The sequence below is a fragment of the Trichechus manatus genome, unplaced genomic scaffold (assembly GCF_000243295.1).
Source record: "Trichechus manatus latirostris isolate Lorelei unplaced genomic scaffold, TriManLat1.0 scaffold00056, whole genome shotgun sequence".
Classification (NCBI taxonomy): domain Eukaryota; kingdom Metazoa; phylum Chordata; class Mammalia; order Sirenia; family Trichechidae; genus Trichechus; species Trichechus manatus.
This window is the reverse complement of record NW_004443992.1, coordinates 10,504,208-10,521,929: the sequence shown is the minus strand read 5'-3', so window position 1 is coordinate 10,521,929 and position 17,722 is coordinate 10,504,208. Positions and strand designations below refer to the sequence as shown.

The window sequence follows — 17,722 nt, the reverse complement described above, 5'->3', positions numbered from 1 at the left end:
ACCACTATTTATAAATAAGAATTTCACATTGACAGTATAGTCTATAAAACTGATACATGATTTAAAAATACACATTAACCAAGATTTTGATCATTTAGAAAAAATAAATCTTGAACTATAAATGTGTCCTTTCATCACTAAATAACTATAAATGTGCCCTTTCATAACTAAATAGAATAGATGAGATTTTAATTACATAAGTCTAAGTATCCAATAAAATTATTTACTAAAGTAGAACGATAATTCAGCTGATGTATTCAAAGATGTAGAACAGATAGAAAAGTTTTATTCTAAATCTATCTACACATATTTCAGATTCTATGTGTTGTAGACTATATAAACCTTTCAACAAGAGCAAATTATCAAACATACTTAAAAAATATTACAAAACATTAATTTAGGCTTATAAAATGAAGCTGCTTAGGTGTATTTTTTCCAATCAATTTTTAAAAGAAAACATGCATGTAGTAGTCATCTCATTTAAAAAAAATTTCAGCAAAATCAGAAACTGATAAATTGGGGAAGGACAAATTTAAAAGGCACTTGAAACCACAGAAAGTAAAATAAGTAAAGTTTGAGCAGATTTCTTAAGCAATCATCATATTAGCAGAAGACAGGAGGCAATATTTATTTGGAAAAGTTATTAATCAAGAAACTCAATTAGTGAGTGGTCATCTAAGATACTCCACTGGTCTCACCCCTTTGGGAGTAAGGGAGAATGAAGAAAACTAAAGATACAAGGGAAAGATAGTCAAAAGGACTAATGGAACACAACTACCATGGCCTCCAGCAGACTGAGTCCAGTACAACTAGATGGTGCCCAGCTACCACCACTGACTACTCTGACAGGGATCACAATAAAGGGTCCCGGACAGAACTGGAGAAAAATGTAGAACAAAATTCTAATTCACAAAAAAAGACCAGATTTACTGGCCTGACAGAGACTGGAAAAACCCTAAAAGAATGACCCTCAGACACCCTTTTAGCTCAGTAATGAAGTCACTCCTGAGGTTCACCCTTCGGCCAAAGATTAGATAAGCCTATAAGACAAAACGAGACTAAAGGAGCACACCAGCCTAGGGGCAAGGACTAGAAGGCAGGAGGGGACAGGAAAGCTGGTAATAGGGAACCCAAGGTCGAGAAGGGAGAGAATGTTGACATGTCATGGAGTTGTTAACCAATGTCATAATACAATATGTGTACTGTTTAATGAGAAGGTAGTTTGTTCTGTAAACCTTCTTCATCTACAGTACAATTAAAAAAAAAAAGAAAGAAAGAATCTCAAAATTAGCATTGAATTGAAACACACTTAAAGTATGAATGGAAACATACTTAAAAAGTATAAATGAAATACTGAGGTATGGAGCTGCCGACATTGTTTAGGGGACTATTACGTATGAAACTAAATGTTGTTGCAGTCACTTTAATTTAGCAAAACTTCTCTTTTGTTAAAATAAATTTTATTTTATAAAAAAGAGCATAATGGCTAAAGAAATCTTAAAACATTTATAATTCAAAAATGATTTCTCTGATAGATGATAACCACTGACAACGTGATAGTAATTTTTTGTCTTGGATAACCCCTACAGATGGCGTACTGTTAGATTTCTCAGAAAAGGTAGACAACAACTCGAAAAATTTATAATGCTTAATTTGATGCTATATAACAAAATAAATTTTCTAGAAGAATAATTAAATTACTTGGAGTATAGCCATATGGTTTCCTAGGAATAAGTATGAGATTTATGATATCTGAATATTCAGAAATTGATAAATTTTTTGGCAAGTAAATTTACAATACCCATAGGAAACTCACTGAGAATAAGCACATTATATGGGACATATTCTTAGTTTCAAGAAAAAAAGCTTGCTTTTACAAAAAGACAACTGACATACAGTCATGCTGGTGTTTGTTAAACTAAAGAGTTGTATTTTTAAGCCTATATTTCATTTTTTATAAAGGCTTTATGTATTGAAAATCCAAGAAGTGATCTCAAATCTATATTTGGATAGAGACAATAAAAGAATTTTCTCATTCCTATAGAGTAGTATATGGAAACTGCCAAATGCATGCTCTCAATTATAATATAAATATCACTTTTGAATAATAGCGCTATCCCCTCTCTTCATTTACCACCCTTTGAAAAATCAAATTTGTTTTTTAATTTGTTCATCCATAATGGAGACTTCTGACTCAACTGGACCAAAGGAGAACCAAAGGAATCTACAACAGTGCGAGAAAGGAAATTCTTGATGCTAAGTTTTACCTCAGCTGGCTTGCCAACACCCACTACAATCAATTTGCCATCTTCTAATCCTACAAGAATATGGCTGTATTCTTTGGTTACAGAAACAGAGTGGATAGGCAATCGCATGGCTAATGGGTTGATGCTGAGATTCAAACTAGAAGAGAAATAAAAAAAAAACAGAGACATGATTACATGGATATATAATAAACACAGAATTTTATACCTGGAAAATAACAATCATCTAGTTCTGCATTCTAATTTTATGTTAGAACATAGGTTCAGAAACTAAGTGACTCACTTAAGGGCTCACATTTATAGCATTACTTAAAATTCTTGATAAAAACCTTTTTTCACTCTACTCTAAACATGTTTTCCTTCTAATAATATATAACCAAACAATAAGTATTAAGAAAGCAATCATCAACCTAATATATAAAAATTATTTTCCTTAGTCTCTAAAGAACCTTACCCTTTCTTCAACTGCCCAATACACTCTACTATTACAAATCCTCTTTTTGATCATCATTTGTCTGAGGCTAATAACCCATATCTGTTCCCTTGGAGTGGCCCTGGTGGCGAAGTGGCTAAGAGCTTGGCTGCTAACCAAAAGGTCAGCAGTTTGAATCCACCAGCTGCCCCTATGAGGCAGTTCTACTCTGTCCTATAGGGTTGTTATGAGTTGGAATCCACTAAACAGCAACAGGCTTGGTTTTTTGGGTTCCCTTGGTAAAGCGATGCTGGTGGGATTAGAGGGAAGGTGAGAGACAAAATGAGGAGGAAAACAGGTAGGGTTTTATCTGGATATTAACTAGATTCCAGTCCTTTGTGTCTATTATGGATTGAATTGTCTCCCCCAAAAAGATATGTTGAAGTCCTAACCCCTAAACCTGTGAATGTAACCTTGTTTGAAATAGGTTCTTTCTTTGAAATTAAATTCATAATGAAGTCATCCTGGGTAGGGTATGTCTTAATCCCTTCTGAGTTGTTTCTTATAAAAGGGGGAAACAGATACAGAGATAGAGTCACACAGGAGGAAGATAGCACGGAAAGACACATCTACAAGCCAAGAGAAACCTGAAGCAACCAGAAGCTGGAAGAGACAAGGAAGGATCTCTCCCTAGGGTGGACCGAGAGAGCATGGCCCTGTTGGTGCACTGAATTCGGAATCCTGGTCTGCAGAACTGTGAGACAATAAATTTCTGTTCTTTAAAGCCACCCACTTTGTGGTATTTTGTTTATGGCAGCCCTAGGAAACTAAGACAGTGTCCTACCTAAAACAGGTGGAGATAAAATTTTTGCACCAGCCAACATTCTCTGAGCCTCAGATCATCAGTGGGCATTTGTTCTAGCCTTTCCTTGACTCTACCCCTAAAATCCACACCATGCTCACTGCTGTCCCTGTGCCTTTGTTCTTTATTTTCTCAGATCTTGCCTACTCTCATCTTTAGAAGGTTGCTCTCCCTCCTTCCATCTCCACTTCTATTCCCACTAATCCTTCATGAAGACTCCTCTAACTACTCAGATCCACAGTAATGCTTAATGTCATCAAACTCCTAAAGCGCATGTAATTGTTGTTAGGTGCCGTCAAGTTGGTTCCAACTCATAGCTATCCCATGTACAACAGAACGAAACACTGCCTGGTCCTGCATTATCTTCACAATTGTTGCTATGCTTGAGCACGTATAACTGGAAAAAAAAAAAAAAAAAAGAATCAAACCCACTGCTGTTGAGTCAACTCCAACTCACAGCAACCCTACAGGACAGAGCAGAACTGCCCCATATGGTTTGCAAGGAGTGGCTGGTGGATTTGAACTGCCGCCTTTTGGTTAGCAGCCAAGCTCTAAACCATTGTGCCACCAGGGCTCACATATGACTAGTACCACATAATTTAGTTTTTAAACTTTTATAACTAATACACACTATTACTATGCCCCCAACTAGTCTGAAACTTTCCTTAGTCAGTTATGAGTAAGCAGCACAGTACTGAGAAGATAGATGATTTTCCCTTCTTTATTAAGTGGAAGTTGGATGCCACTCAAAATCTACTGCTGTCAAGTCAATTCCGACTCATAGCAACTCTACAGGACAGAGCAGAACTGCCCCAAAGGGTTTCCAAGGCTGTAATCTTTATGGAAGCAGACTGCCACGTTTTTCTTCCATGGAGTGGCAGATGGGTTTGAAATGGTTAGTAGCTGAGGGCTTAACCACTGCATCACCAGGGCTCTTGGAAGTTGGATAAGAAAGCCAAAAGCATCAAAAAGAAATGTGTAAGGGAGAGTGGGGTGATTGAGGTCAATAAAACTGATCTATTTGCTTTGTCTAATATCCCATTATGAAAAATGCTTACACTTATTTAATGATTAAAGAATGAAGAATCCTATGATGTACATACTATGTTCTAGACTGAACTGTTCAAAGAGCCACGGATTTTTCTAATTGTGAATTCTCCTAACAGTACCCTGAAATAAGGGCTGAAAAAGAAAATGTTGGGAAGATATCATTGGAATGGGGATTCAGTGGTCTTCTACAGGAGAAAGAATGACAAAAATGAGAAAGAAAAGACTAATGTAATTAGGGGATTTTGGTATAGAAGTGAATCTAAGATATATGTAATTAAGATACAATACCCTAGACCAGGAAATTATTTCTAAGGAAGGTTTTTTGGAGGCTGAAGGTAGTTTGAGGAGTATAAATAACCTGCAACAAATTTTTAAAAAAGCAAAGGGAAGAAAATGAAAGAAGGCATTTGGGGCACATAGGAAATAGCAGTTTTGTGTATGTTGTTGGGTGCAGTAGAGTTGATTTTTGACTTACAGCGACCCCATGTGACTAAGTAGAACTGCCCAAAAGGTTTTCTAGGCTGTAGACTTTATGGGAGCAGATTATGGGGTCTTTCTCCCATTTTGTGTATATAAGCTAGTAAGGATGAAGAATATCAAACTTCCATATATATCCACTATATAAACATCTTTCCTCTTCACTGGATTAAAGAACAAAAGACTCCTCTACCCAACTTTATACATACATATACATATACATACACATGCATAAATACATTAGCCCTAAAAATTTAGTTTATAAAAATTCAAGCCATAATTTGAACAATTTCCAAATCCTTAACCCAAGTCTGGCATTATAAAAAATTTTTTTTGCTAGCTCTACATGTTTTCTTAATACATATATATTTCATTTACTAATTCAGAAATACTTTAGCTGCCCACATTTCTTTCATAGTTTCCAAAAGAGGCATTTTTCATAATAATTGATAAACCAAAAAATTAGAAATCTTAGATTCCTGATTTCTACTCTAGGCTGAAATTATTACCATCTTTTCTTAAGTGATACTTTTTTAAATTTACCTGTGGAGATCTCTTATAGACAGGAACCCTTGTAAGCTGCCTGTGACAATATGTTCTCCAATTATGCATATATCTGATACTTGCTCTTTTAGGATTTGAGACTTTAAATACTTGCCATTTACAGAAAACAGATGCAATGTATTCTTATCCTGAAAAGATTAGATGAGAAAAATTTAATTATTTCAAATAAAAACTGAGTTTTTATATTGTCAGTTAAGACTATGATTATAATGGAATGATTACTGGGTTTTTTTAAACTTTGGAATAAAACTATAGTTATATTTAAAAAGAGTCTGTAAACATTATAGTATTACTATAGTGATTTAAAATCAGATAGCCAAGTTAATAAATATTAAGCAAGAAATCTCGTTCCCCCCAAAAGAAGGACTAAAATCTCATCCAATTAAAAAAAAAAAAAAATCCACATTTTTTTTTTTAAATTCTCTTAATTTTTAAAAAGTTACATGACAGGAAAATTTATAAAATTTAGTTTATTTATACCTTGCCTTGTTCAAAAAGAATTTAAATTGTCTTCAATTTTCACTTACAAAGTCCTACGTAATCAGAATTTATTTTTGAAATCATATAATTATACAGGCAATAAAAAAATCAAAATCCATTGCCATCGAGTCGACTCCAACTCATAGCGACCCTACAGGACAGAGTAGAATGGCCACAGAGGGTTTCCAATGTCGTGATCTTTATGGAAGCAGACTGCCACATTACTTCTCCCGCAGAGTGGCTGGTGAGTTCGAACCGCTGACCTTTCAGTTAGCAGTCCTGTACTTCACCACTGTACCACCAAAACTCCTTACAGGCCTACAGAAATGCCTAAAATAAAGTATAAATGTGAGGCCAAGATTGTGGTAGAAGCCTTTCTAAAGGTAAGGAATGAATAATTAAGTGATGACAGGAAGATACCCTCTTTAAAATATGGTGTTCTCAACTTCCTCAAAATGCCTCATATATGATGTGGAGAAGGAAAGACAAGCAAGCTGAACATATAACCTAGCCCTCCTACATGAAATATAATATACCTTAAGGGTGGTCTTTTCTTCAATGCTGGAGTAGATAACAATATGTCCTTCCCAAGATATAGCCAAACTGGGAATGGTCAGGAGCAGAGAACTCTCACAAGGTGGTCGTAAAGTCCTCATGTACTGACCTTTCTGAATGGTATGTATAATCACAGTGCCATCCTACAAAGAGAAAATATTAGAAAATGAAAAGGACAAAGGAAAAGAATAGCAAAAAAGGAGAAAGGCAAGTGTGCTGGATAAAGAAATGTAGGAACAGAACTGAAAAAAGGATTATTCCGTCAAAGGTATACTCTGCATATACCTTAGGAAAATTTCAAATAGTATTTTACTTTATAGAATGCCCTCTTCCATTAACCAATAAGAACGATAAAATCGCAAAATAGAACCCAATCTTTTAAGTTTTCCTTTACATTACTCCACTTTTGCAAAGTTTTACAAAAATATGATATAAAGACTATTACCAATTCCCCTAGAAAAACCTTTAAAATATAAATATTGCTTCTGAATATGGAGAAAAAATAATTAGTATTTTTATAAGGTGAAATCTTACCCTTGATCCTGACACTGCCATGTCTAGTTCAGTGCTGATGCCAACGCTCAATACCTCATCAGTGTGTCCATATAGAATCTGAAAGGGTTTAGATGCTAAGCCCACAGGAACACCTCCCTAATATTAAAACAGAAAAGCAAAGGTAAAGATATTTTTCTTGCAGGCTGTTTTTTTTATAATGAGGTTTATGCTGCACCTTAAACTTTCTAATCACAAAGTAACGCTGCAACATGTTTTTACCATTGAATTATTCATAGTAGTACTTATTGTGTTTTCTTCTGGGATTTCCAAGTTAATCTTTTGAAGCTCAAATACTTAATCTGAATCGTCTCAATGGTGATTGTGTTTTATTAACTTCTTTAGGTATGTTATTTGCTGTTTTGATCTACAGATTTATTTTCCCCTCACTTCAAAGAAACTTTTGTATTATGTCTCTGAATACTTTCTCTTTTCCATTTATTGGAGTCACTATTTCAAGGACATCACTTATCTTTATACTGACTGGTCTTTGATTTCTATAGCTATAATTCGTTCTCCAAATTCTTTAAATCTTTTTATCTTTTTTAATTTGTATTTACTTTGATTACCTCAAATCTTTCTTCCATGCCATTAATTTCATTTTTCAGCCACATCAAATCTGTTCCTTGCCGTATCTATTTAGGGTTTATAGTATTTATAATGGTATTGGTTTTAGTCCAGTTTGATTCTTCTGCAACCTCCCTTTTGAACTTATTATGCTATTTTATCAGAAGGCCCTGGCTGGTACAAACAGTTACATGCTTGACTACTTGCCAAAAGGTTGGCAGTTCAAACCCACCCAGAGGCACCTCGGAAAACAAGCCTGGTGATCCACTCTGTGGAGTTTTACAGATCAGTTCTACTTTGCACACATGAGGTCTCTATGAGTCAGAATCAATTTGATGGCAATTAACAACAACAATGATATTTCATCTTTGAACTCCTATCTTATTAAACTCCTATTCTTATGCTCTTTTAATAGCACAATTTTATTGCAGGGAATATGTCTCTGTCCTTTAGTTGTTTTCTTCCAGAAGAAAGAAGATTCTTCATCTGTCTTTTGTATGCTTTGTTTGTGCATTATTTTCTCTGCTACAGAATGTTTGAATAGTTTCCACAGTATTTGTTTTATGGTTGTTTTGTGGTTATCCTAGACAACTCTGCCCAGACCTTCTATCTGCTCTATATTGTGGATGAATTCTCCTTGACTCTCTATTACCTGGGACACATCTGTCTTCCTTTAAGGTGCAGTATGAGTGCTTAGTGCTATAATAGGATACATGGTAATGAATCAGAGACTAAACCTAGAAAAAAGGTGGTGATTAGAATAGGAAAGGATAAGGATGAGAGAATGCAAAGGAGCTCAAACAGTCATTCACAGCCACAGGAAAATGTATTAACCTATGAGAACATCTCAACAGTATTCCCAGGGTGAATCTATGACCTAAACCAAAAGCATTTAAATGTATGACTACCTGTTGTGTTATCTGCCATATCATACATGTAGTATCTCTGGAACCAGAAATCAAATGTATTCCACAGTAATCTGTAGCTAAGCAAGTCACAATATCTGTTTAAAAAAAAATAAAATAAATGAAATGGCTTAGTTTTGCTGAAACAGAACTTTAAGAGAAATTTTAGTTTATGTTCAAACTATCACTAAATCAATTGTTTCTAACAGGGAGAAGTGTTGGTAAAGAATAGTGATGCAGGGAAGAAGCAATATCAAAATCACGTAAGAGAGCTTTCTTTGAAGCCACTCTTCTCTGAGGGTGAGTAGAGCTGGGGGCTGCGAATGCCTATTAGAATTTTGAGAGGAGGCTAGGTAGCTTGAAATGAATCCCCAGTTGATTTCGATATGCCTCTCCACTTTTATTCCCATTCCCCTTCTACTCCCATTGGGAATTACAATCTTATTGAATGTGTCCTTAAGGAAAACAGTACATATTCTGTATATACATTCTATATATAATGTAAATTCACATTATAAAATACATTTCTCCTGAACTATAAAAAGCTGAGCTAAATGACATATTAGGAGTCACTGATAAAGAATTAGGGGCACGTTCCATTTCCCCTCCTTAAAAGGTTAGAAAAAAAAAATCTATTCAATATTTTATTCTTATGTTGAAGACTGAGGCACTAAGAAGTATCAGGTTAAACTACACTAAACAAGTTTACCTCTCTCATGCTTTACAGTTAACAGAGTAATAGAGCAGTTAATGTTTTATTTAACTACTACAGATTTAAATTTATTAACATTTTGTCTTAAAATTATTTCTATCAGTCATTTTTCTAAAAACTTAGCTTAACATCTTTCAGACACTATGAAGCTGTATTTAATTTATATGCTGCTTTAGTATATCTAAAATATATCAGACACTATTACACAAAGGATATACTATAATACTGTATTGCCAGAAAGTTCACTTGGCTTCAAAGGTATAACTTCATGCTCTTTACAAGGTGTATGCATTACTTTTATAGTTAGAAAAAATAAAGAAATTTTGTCTTTTTAGGAAAAAAAGTTAATGCTTACCCATATGTCTGATATTGTGTGAGATAATTTTGCCTTTTGTGAGGGACATCACTTGAATGCTATTATCCCAGTGTCCGGCACTGAAGAGCAACTTTGCATCATGTGATACTACAAACAGCTTAGAAGTGACCTCGAGGCCTGGAGCAAAAGGACCATTCACGCTACGCTGAGTTCTGTAAGCACAATTAACAGTTAGATTCTTCCTTAAAAGATCACTTAGGTTGGTATCTATTTCTTTTATCTCTCTAAGACAAAATAAAAGTCCCAACTGTTCAATTTGAAATGTGTATTAATAAATGATAAAGACTTTCATGAAATAGGTTACTCTTACTTTATTCATATTTGGAATAAAATAAAAATATACATAATAAATAGTCTTGAGGGTTAAGCATAAAGAAGTGGTAAAGGTGTGAAAAAGGTTTAAATCTTATCTTTCAAAGCCAATTTATAAAATTGGTAGTTCTGTAAATGGCAGCCTCAAAGAATGAAGACAAGATAGGATCTGCCAGGACCAAGAAAATCAGACATAAACTAAAACCAGGGATCTATAACGCAGTGATGAATTAGACAGATAACTGCATATCTAGCAATAGTCATGAAGATTTTTTTCCATTCCAACCAAAATAAGCATTTAGGTTTCATCTTTTTCCAACTGAAATACCCACGAGCTTAGACAATCTAGATTCTGCAGAAAGATGCAAAGAAGTAATCGCACTTCAGTATGTTTGCAGAAAATGAGGGCTGATTCTGACACTTCAGCTTCAGAACCTTCTTACTCAATATTAATTTTCTAAGTGTCTGCTTTATGCAAAGTACAACAATACTAAGTCCTATGTGGGATAAGAAAGTAAAAATGATGCTGCTTCTGATCTTATGGAGTTTTAGTCTAGTTGGTGAAGAGAAGAAAAATATAATGATAATAATTATATCACTTTAGTTTTCAAATATAGGATGCAATTTGATACTAAAAACAGCACTGAATGCTAACTATGATTTAAGTGGAAAAAATGTAAGTAAGGCAAACATCACCTTAAGTTAGAATGTAACCTTTTGAGAGTTTGAGAAAACAACTAAGGGAAATACCGAATTCCTATTACATAAAACACATAGGGCTTAGACCAAACAGTCAACATTTACCCAACGGCAAGATGAGAATGCAAGGAGGGGAAGGGAAGCTAGGTCAATGGAAACAGAACAAACAGAATGGAAACAAATGAGAATGCTGACACACTGTAAAAACTGTAACCAATGGCACAGAACAACTTGTATAAAATTGTTAAAGGGGAACCTAATTTGCTATGGAAACCTTCACCTACAACACAATAAAATATTACTAAAAAAGGAAAAAAAATAAAAACATTTACAATAAATAATATTATAAAATTATAATTAAGTTAAAAAACTATTCCTAATAAAGTTTTTTGCTTCCATAACTGATATTATAGAAATTCTGTTTTGCCTTTAAACCAGTATCAAGCAAGAGCATAACTTTAAAAAAAAAAGAAAAAAGGAAGGAAAGAAGAGAAGGAGTGAGGGAAGGAAGAAAATCTGGGTGTCTACAATGTTACTTACATAATGACACCAATCAACTAATCTGGTTGTTTTTCAGGGTCATAAGGTAATCGTCTGCTGTACCTATTCAGCTTTAAGTATTTATTACTTACTTTGGATTTGTCACAGTTTGGTCTTTGATGAATGTAAAGTAATTAGAAATGTTTCTGTCATAAGGCAGCCATCCATGCGTTCCAATAACATTATTCATGCTTATTGTTATCTGGAAAAGAACACATGAAGACTCAAATAAAACATGAAAGGCAACAATGTAGAACCAAATGTTCACATGATGTTAGCATTTATCATTTAGGGAATACTGTGTGACTCTGTAAGGGGCCCTGGTGGCACAGTGTTTAAGCACTTGCCTGCTAACCGAAAGGTTGGTAGTTAAACCCACCAGCCGCTCCTGAGGAGAAAGATGTAGCAGTCTGCTTCCATAAAGATTTACAGCCTTGGAAAGCCTATGGGACAGTTCTACCCTGCCCTATAGGGTCTCTACAAGTCAGAATCAACTCGATGGCAGTGGGCTTGGGTTTTAGGTATAACTGTGTACTTAAAACAGCAAGTCTTAAAAAATTCACCCTCAAATGGACAGAGCTCTTTATCTTCATGCAAAAAAGTTGTCAAATGTATCTTTCTTTTCGAAACCTGTTAGTTTTATAATTGGAGGGGAGGGGCTTTTCATTTTGAAAAGAAAATACTCACTATGATTCTTATTCCAGTGACAATCTTTACAATTCATCAAAAGTTCTACTTCTGATTTGAGGAAGATTATTTTCCTCATAACTGCTCAAAGTTTACTATCATCTGCTAGTTGACAGAAGAAATTCAGGGTCAAGTCTTAACATAAAAACATGATATATAATATATCACTTAGAACACAAATCAGAAGTAGTACTTCTGATGAACTGCAAAGGTCGTCACTGTAGTGACAGTCATAGTGAATATTATCTTTTCAAAATGAACCCCCCACCAATTATAAAAATAACAGTTTTTTTAAAAAAAATCAGGTAAGTTTAAAAACTACAGATATTAAAATGGAAAATTACACAAATTTCACCACTCAAAAAAATACAACAAATATTTTTTGTACCTTTCTAGCCTTTTTGTCCTAAGAAAACACACAATATGTATAATTACCCAAATAAGTCTAATTCTGGAATCCCTGCTGTTTACTGGGCGATACCTGTTATTGCAATTTCTAAGTGACGAAATTAGAATAAGACAGCCTAGGTTTTGGTCCATGTGCTAGGGTCCCAGATCCCTTACTTGCTAGCTCTCTGACCTCAGGCAAGTTACTTCTCTGAGTTTTAATTTATCTGTAGAAGGGAAATAATAATAGTGCCTATCTCATAGGATTATCATGTGGTCTAAATGACAAAATTCATGTAAAGCACCAATTAAAGTGTCCTGCATGTACACTTTTTTCAATTCCGTATTGTTGCTCATTCTCATTATTGTTACAGCTTTATACTAAAGCTTAATATCTGGTAAGATGTTATCCCTATTTTCTTTTAAAAAATTTCCTGGCTATTTTCACATATTTATTCTTCCAGAAAAAGTTTAGAATAACAACTACCTAAAATAAAAACTGTATAAATAGAAGAAACGTTTTGTGTCTTTGTCAAAATAATCCTAGGTAAACTTTCTCTATAGTTTTTAAAATTGACTTTTTAAAATCTTTATTTCTTCAGTATTTTTGTAAGTTGTTATGGATATAGACATGGTGGTGTGAAAAAGGTATAAAGCAACTTACCAGTAACTCAGGGCTGCCTTGAGACATAAAAGAACGAGACTGATTTTTGGGAACAATAGTCTTTATTAGTGGAATACCATCACTAATTCCCTATAAAATGAAAGACAGACGTTTAGTAACTGGTTCTGCTCATCTTTACTAGGTATAAATTATTGAAAACTTCTATTTCTTTAAACAAGGATGATCCCTGTGATATAGCACTTTATTGAAACATATCATCATTTAATTTAAAATATAGGACAGGAATTATCTACCATGTTTCTATGGCATACTTGAAACTTCTGGAACCCATCACCTTCATCTATACCACTACTCTGCTGTGAGACAGGTAGACTTCAAAGAACATCAACCATTTAAAACAGTCCATGATTTAAGATCTCTCCTTTTCCCCTGCTGTACTGACATGAATATAAAGTAGAAAATAGAAAATATAGACCATATAAGAATACATTTCTCAAATAGGTCAAATGGGAAGATTTTATATTGCATAGAAATTTCCTTTTGGGTCTAATTTCCACTGAGGTTAATGAAAGAGAGAGAAAGCCACAAAAATAGGACCAGAAAATAAAGATGGTCCTCAGAAAACATCCACCATTATCTTATTACAATGTGAAGGAGAACAATTCTATTACCTCTCTCTACCTACCCACCTACCTAATCTATCTATCTTAAAGCTCTCCTCAAGAACTCAGTTCCTTGATGTGACAACAGTTCATAAATGATACCTAACATTCATTAGGTAAAGATAACCTAACATTATTGGTATGTACTTTGTGCCAGGTGCTATTTATTCTAAGAGCTTTATATGAACTAAATAACGAATCATAAACCATATAAAGTTAGCGCTTATCTTCTCTCTTTACACTGTGAATTAATCAAGGGAAGAATGCCTTATATCTGAACAAAAGCATAAATGAAAATGATGTCTGAAGAAATACATTTATTAAGCCTGTGCTTTCACTGCTACCTCCATTTTCTTCACCATTTTATCACCTACGAAGAGGTGACCTACAGAGAAATTCTTCTCTTTTCACATGAACGTGTGGAGAAAGACCTTCACTTATGATAATGAAAAAGGGTTAAAAAGTTATTAGTACCCAAGAATATCCACCATGTTCTTTTGCCTGTTCTAGATACTGGTCCTGGGGAAAGCTACCCTGTGATATGGTGGGTACAGAGAAGGGCAAATGTGTCACTGCACCTGTCGATGGGATTCAGAATGTATTATCTTATAAAAACCATGTCACAAATGATGAGACATGATGGAAATAGTTAAATAAGCATTACATAATAAACACAGCATTATGTGTCTATCAGATTATGGGTTCAATAGGGTTTTATGGGTTGCCCTGTGTGCAGAAAAGAGTTAAAACAGCAGGTCCGGGACTCCTGTCCTTAGAAAAGGCCTACTTGCAAGATTGGTCCTTGGCTGGTAAACAGTTACCTACGCTGATATAAAACTTTCCCTAAATGGTAAGGGAAGCTCACTGCACCTAGACTCTTTGTGCAAACATTATGGTTTATGCTGATAACCTGCTTTTCTTCTGGGAGTCTGAAATTCTGGCATGTGCTAGACAGAGGGTGCCTACATGACCAGCCCCCAATAAACACCTTCCAGCCCGTTCAAACTTATGCCCTATGGGACAAATCCAGCTTACTGATTGATTTATATGGCCTGTACTTAACTTTTACATTTTTAAATAATTATATTTTAAGAGGTTATATATGTGTCTACATAATATTCTTGATTTTGCCTCTTGGACTATAAAGCCTAAAATATTTACTCTCTGGTCCTGCTCTATTTACTGCCCCCTACTCTACTGTATGATAGCCACTGCTTGTACTGTACATGTCTCTAAACTATACATAATAACTTTTTCCTTCATTTTTATTTTTGCCCAAAGAGTTAATATTATCTATTCTAATCAAATTCATAGGTATGAAAGCGTTTCACATTCACGTCCTGAACTATTCAAAGCAATATGTAAATTTAAACATATGAATTCCCTCCTGACATTTTTAATTAACAACCTGACTTACTGAGCCATATTTTATAGATAAGCAGACATTATAAATAAGAGCTATTTTAAGCTTCCTCTACATATCATCAATTGACACAAAATGCATTTTAAATAAAATTATTTATTCTTTCTTGTCAGGAAAATAAGAAGTAGGATAAAGAAATCCGAGAGAACAGTTCAGATTACCGCTCAGCAGCAAACAAAAGCTTTCAAATAAAATTGTTTTAAATATCCAAGAACAGATTATTGAGGTATTATTTGCTATTTTGGATTAAGTATTATAATCCTCACCCACCATTATAGAATAAAATTAACTTTAAGGTATACAGGACTCACAAAGAAAACTCTTTGCTGTTACCAAGTTGGGTATTACCTCTATAAAAAATGACTTGAGTTCAGGGAGGTGTTGAAACAGGTTTAGGGTTGAAGTGTCTGTTCTGGTCTGTTTCTGTACTGCTTCCTCTGCTGATAATCTAGGAGGGTGTGGTTCCTTCAAAAATAATTTCAAGAAAAAATAATTCCACAATTATATTAAAACATCTCTCATTGTATCCCTTCATGCATACTGGCCTCTAGCTACAATGCACACCACACACTGTTGATGGCTCCATGCATTGGCTCGGACTATCCCCTCAGCAGAGTTCCTACCCTATTCATTCATATGAAAACTCTACTTCCACTTTCAAGTTTTTCATACTGATGTCTCCCCTGAATATCTAAGTCAGAATTAATTATTTCCTTTTGTGGCTTTCTGAGTAAATATAAATCTTTCTGTGACAGACTGACTGACTATATATGTGCATTTTGACTGCAATATTTTGTTATTTCAAAATAGGAACAATCAATTTTTTTTTCGAATTTTAGGTGATTCTGAAATAAGGTTTTTAATTCAATATCCTTAAAAGTACTAGCAGTACAATTTCTTAGCTATTCAATTCTAGACTTTTTATGTTATCAATAACTTATATGATTTACCTTTAACAGCTGACAAGGTGTTTGTCCAAAATTATTAATCATCCCTTCTAAGGCTTTCCTTTCTTTCTCATCTGTTAAGGCATCCAGATCGACAGCTCCTAAAACCAGGAGAAGCAGTCAATTTACCATAGAGTGAAAACAAATCAGAAAGCCACACAATGTAAGAAACTGATCAATGTATTTTCAACAAACATTATTCCATTCTTTAATTTATAAGAACATTGTCAAGGTAATTTAAAAAACAAAAAACAGTAAATCTTCAAGCATTATATATGTGTAAAAATAAATTTTATCCATTATTTAGAATTAAAATATTTTAACCAATAAAAGCTAACTGGTCAAACATAATTAGGCAGAAAATAATCTCATGCAGTGGTTAAATGCTTGGCTGCTAACTGAAAGGTCGGGGGTTCGAACCACTAGCTGCTCCGCAGAAGAAAGATGGAGCAGTCTCCCTCCATAAAGATTACAGCCTTGGAAACCCTACGAGCAGTTCTACTCTGTCCTACAGGGTCGCTATGAGTCAGAATCGACTCGACAGCACACAATAACAACAACCAGCTCATTTAAACATTCTTTTGATATTAAGGGGGAAATTCTCCAATAATAAAGACTAGTCCTCATTCATATGTTACACAAAGTTACAGAATCTAGGGTGTCACTGAGTAAAAAATTCTGACGGCTTCTCATACAATCACAGGTAGGTCATACAACAACGTAGAACTAAATGTCTATGTTGCATCCATAATCTTGGTCTTAGAGGTAAGCACTATTCCAAAGAAATACATTGTTAGTCTACTGTGTTAGTGAAAAATGTTGCACTTGTAGTGTATGGTTATGTGTTAATTAATGTACAGAGAAAAAGTTCAAGTACTTAATAATAAGAGATAAAAGATCTATTCCAAAACTGTTTTGCAATTCTGAGTATTTTCTAATTTTTTATTTATTCATTTATTCCTTCAAACAATATGTTTTGAGTGTCAAATATACGCTAGACACTATGCTGGCTAAGGCACAGAGCAGTGAATAAAACTCTAACTTCCTAAAGTTTACAATCTTTTTCACTCTTGTGAAGAATGTTTTTTTATTTGCTGAACAAAAAGGCAAATTTTACATACGTACCCATATAAATATAGTGGGGGAGTTAACTTTCATTTGAATGTTTCCTCCTAAAATTATTTCCTGTCATCCCTTGTGAAAAGTGAAGATATGCAGAGGTCTTGCAACACTTGGAATGAGGAATCACTAACTCAGAGAAAATCAGTTTCTAAGTAAATCTCTTGTGATTCAGCAAATCAAAAATACATGTTTCCATCATCTCTGACATGTAGACTAGTTGGTTAAAATCAACTGTGTCTCAGTTTTTTTTTTTAAATAGGAATAACTAAGAACAAGATGAGATTAAATAAGAACAAGAGAGGCCTAAGGGTTAATAAAAACAAAGGATTTGGCCCAAATTCATCTGAGAGGAGAAGCAAAGACAAAATAGAGTTGTATTGCAGAAAAACATGAAAATCCCTAAGACAACTCAGCAGAGAAATAACAGGCTCTCTCTCTCTTTTTTTTTTTTATATTTTATTGTACTTCAGGTGAAGGCTTACAGAACAAATAGTTTCTCATGAAACAGCAGTACACATGTTGTTTTCTGACATTGGTTAACA

At 34.2% G+C, this 17,722-nt stretch overlaps 1 protein-coding gene across 4 annotated transcripts in view; it reads right to left on the bottom strand.

Annotated features, from left to right (window-relative positions):
- The window catches only part of NBEAL1 (neurobeachin like 1), a 189,735-nt gene that overhangs the window by 5,912 nt on the left and 166,101 nt on the right, over window positions 1–17,722 (bottom strand). For 2 of the 4 annotated variants that reach the window (XM_023733007.1, XM_023733008.1), the window contains exons 45-54: window positions 16,062–16,159; window positions 15,460–15,576; window positions 13,066–13,155; window positions 11,420–11,529; window positions 9,756–9,928; window positions 8,692–8,786; window positions 7,199–7,315; window positions 6,646–6,807; window positions 5,609–5,757; window positions 1,303–2,403 (exon numbers count right to left, since the gene is read on the bottom strand). In XM_023733007.1, coding sequence (XP_023588775.1) covers window positions 2,127–2,403; window positions 5,609–5,757; window positions 6,646–6,807; window positions 7,199–7,315; window positions 8,692–8,786; window positions 9,756–9,928; window positions 11,420–11,529; window positions 13,066–13,155; window positions 15,460–15,576; window positions 16,062–16,159 — 1,388 coding nt within the window. In that variant the 3' untranslated portion in view covers window positions 1,303–2,126. Of the gene's footprint in view, window positions 1–1,300; window positions 2,404–5,608; window positions 5,758–6,645; window positions 6,808–7,198; window positions 7,316–8,691; window positions 8,787–9,755; window positions 9,929–11,419; window positions 11,530–13,065; window positions 13,156–15,459; window positions 15,577–16,061; window positions 16,160–17,722 lie in introns of those variants that run through there. The other 2 variants (XM_004378242.2, XM_023733009.1) reach the window with 2 other exon arrangements.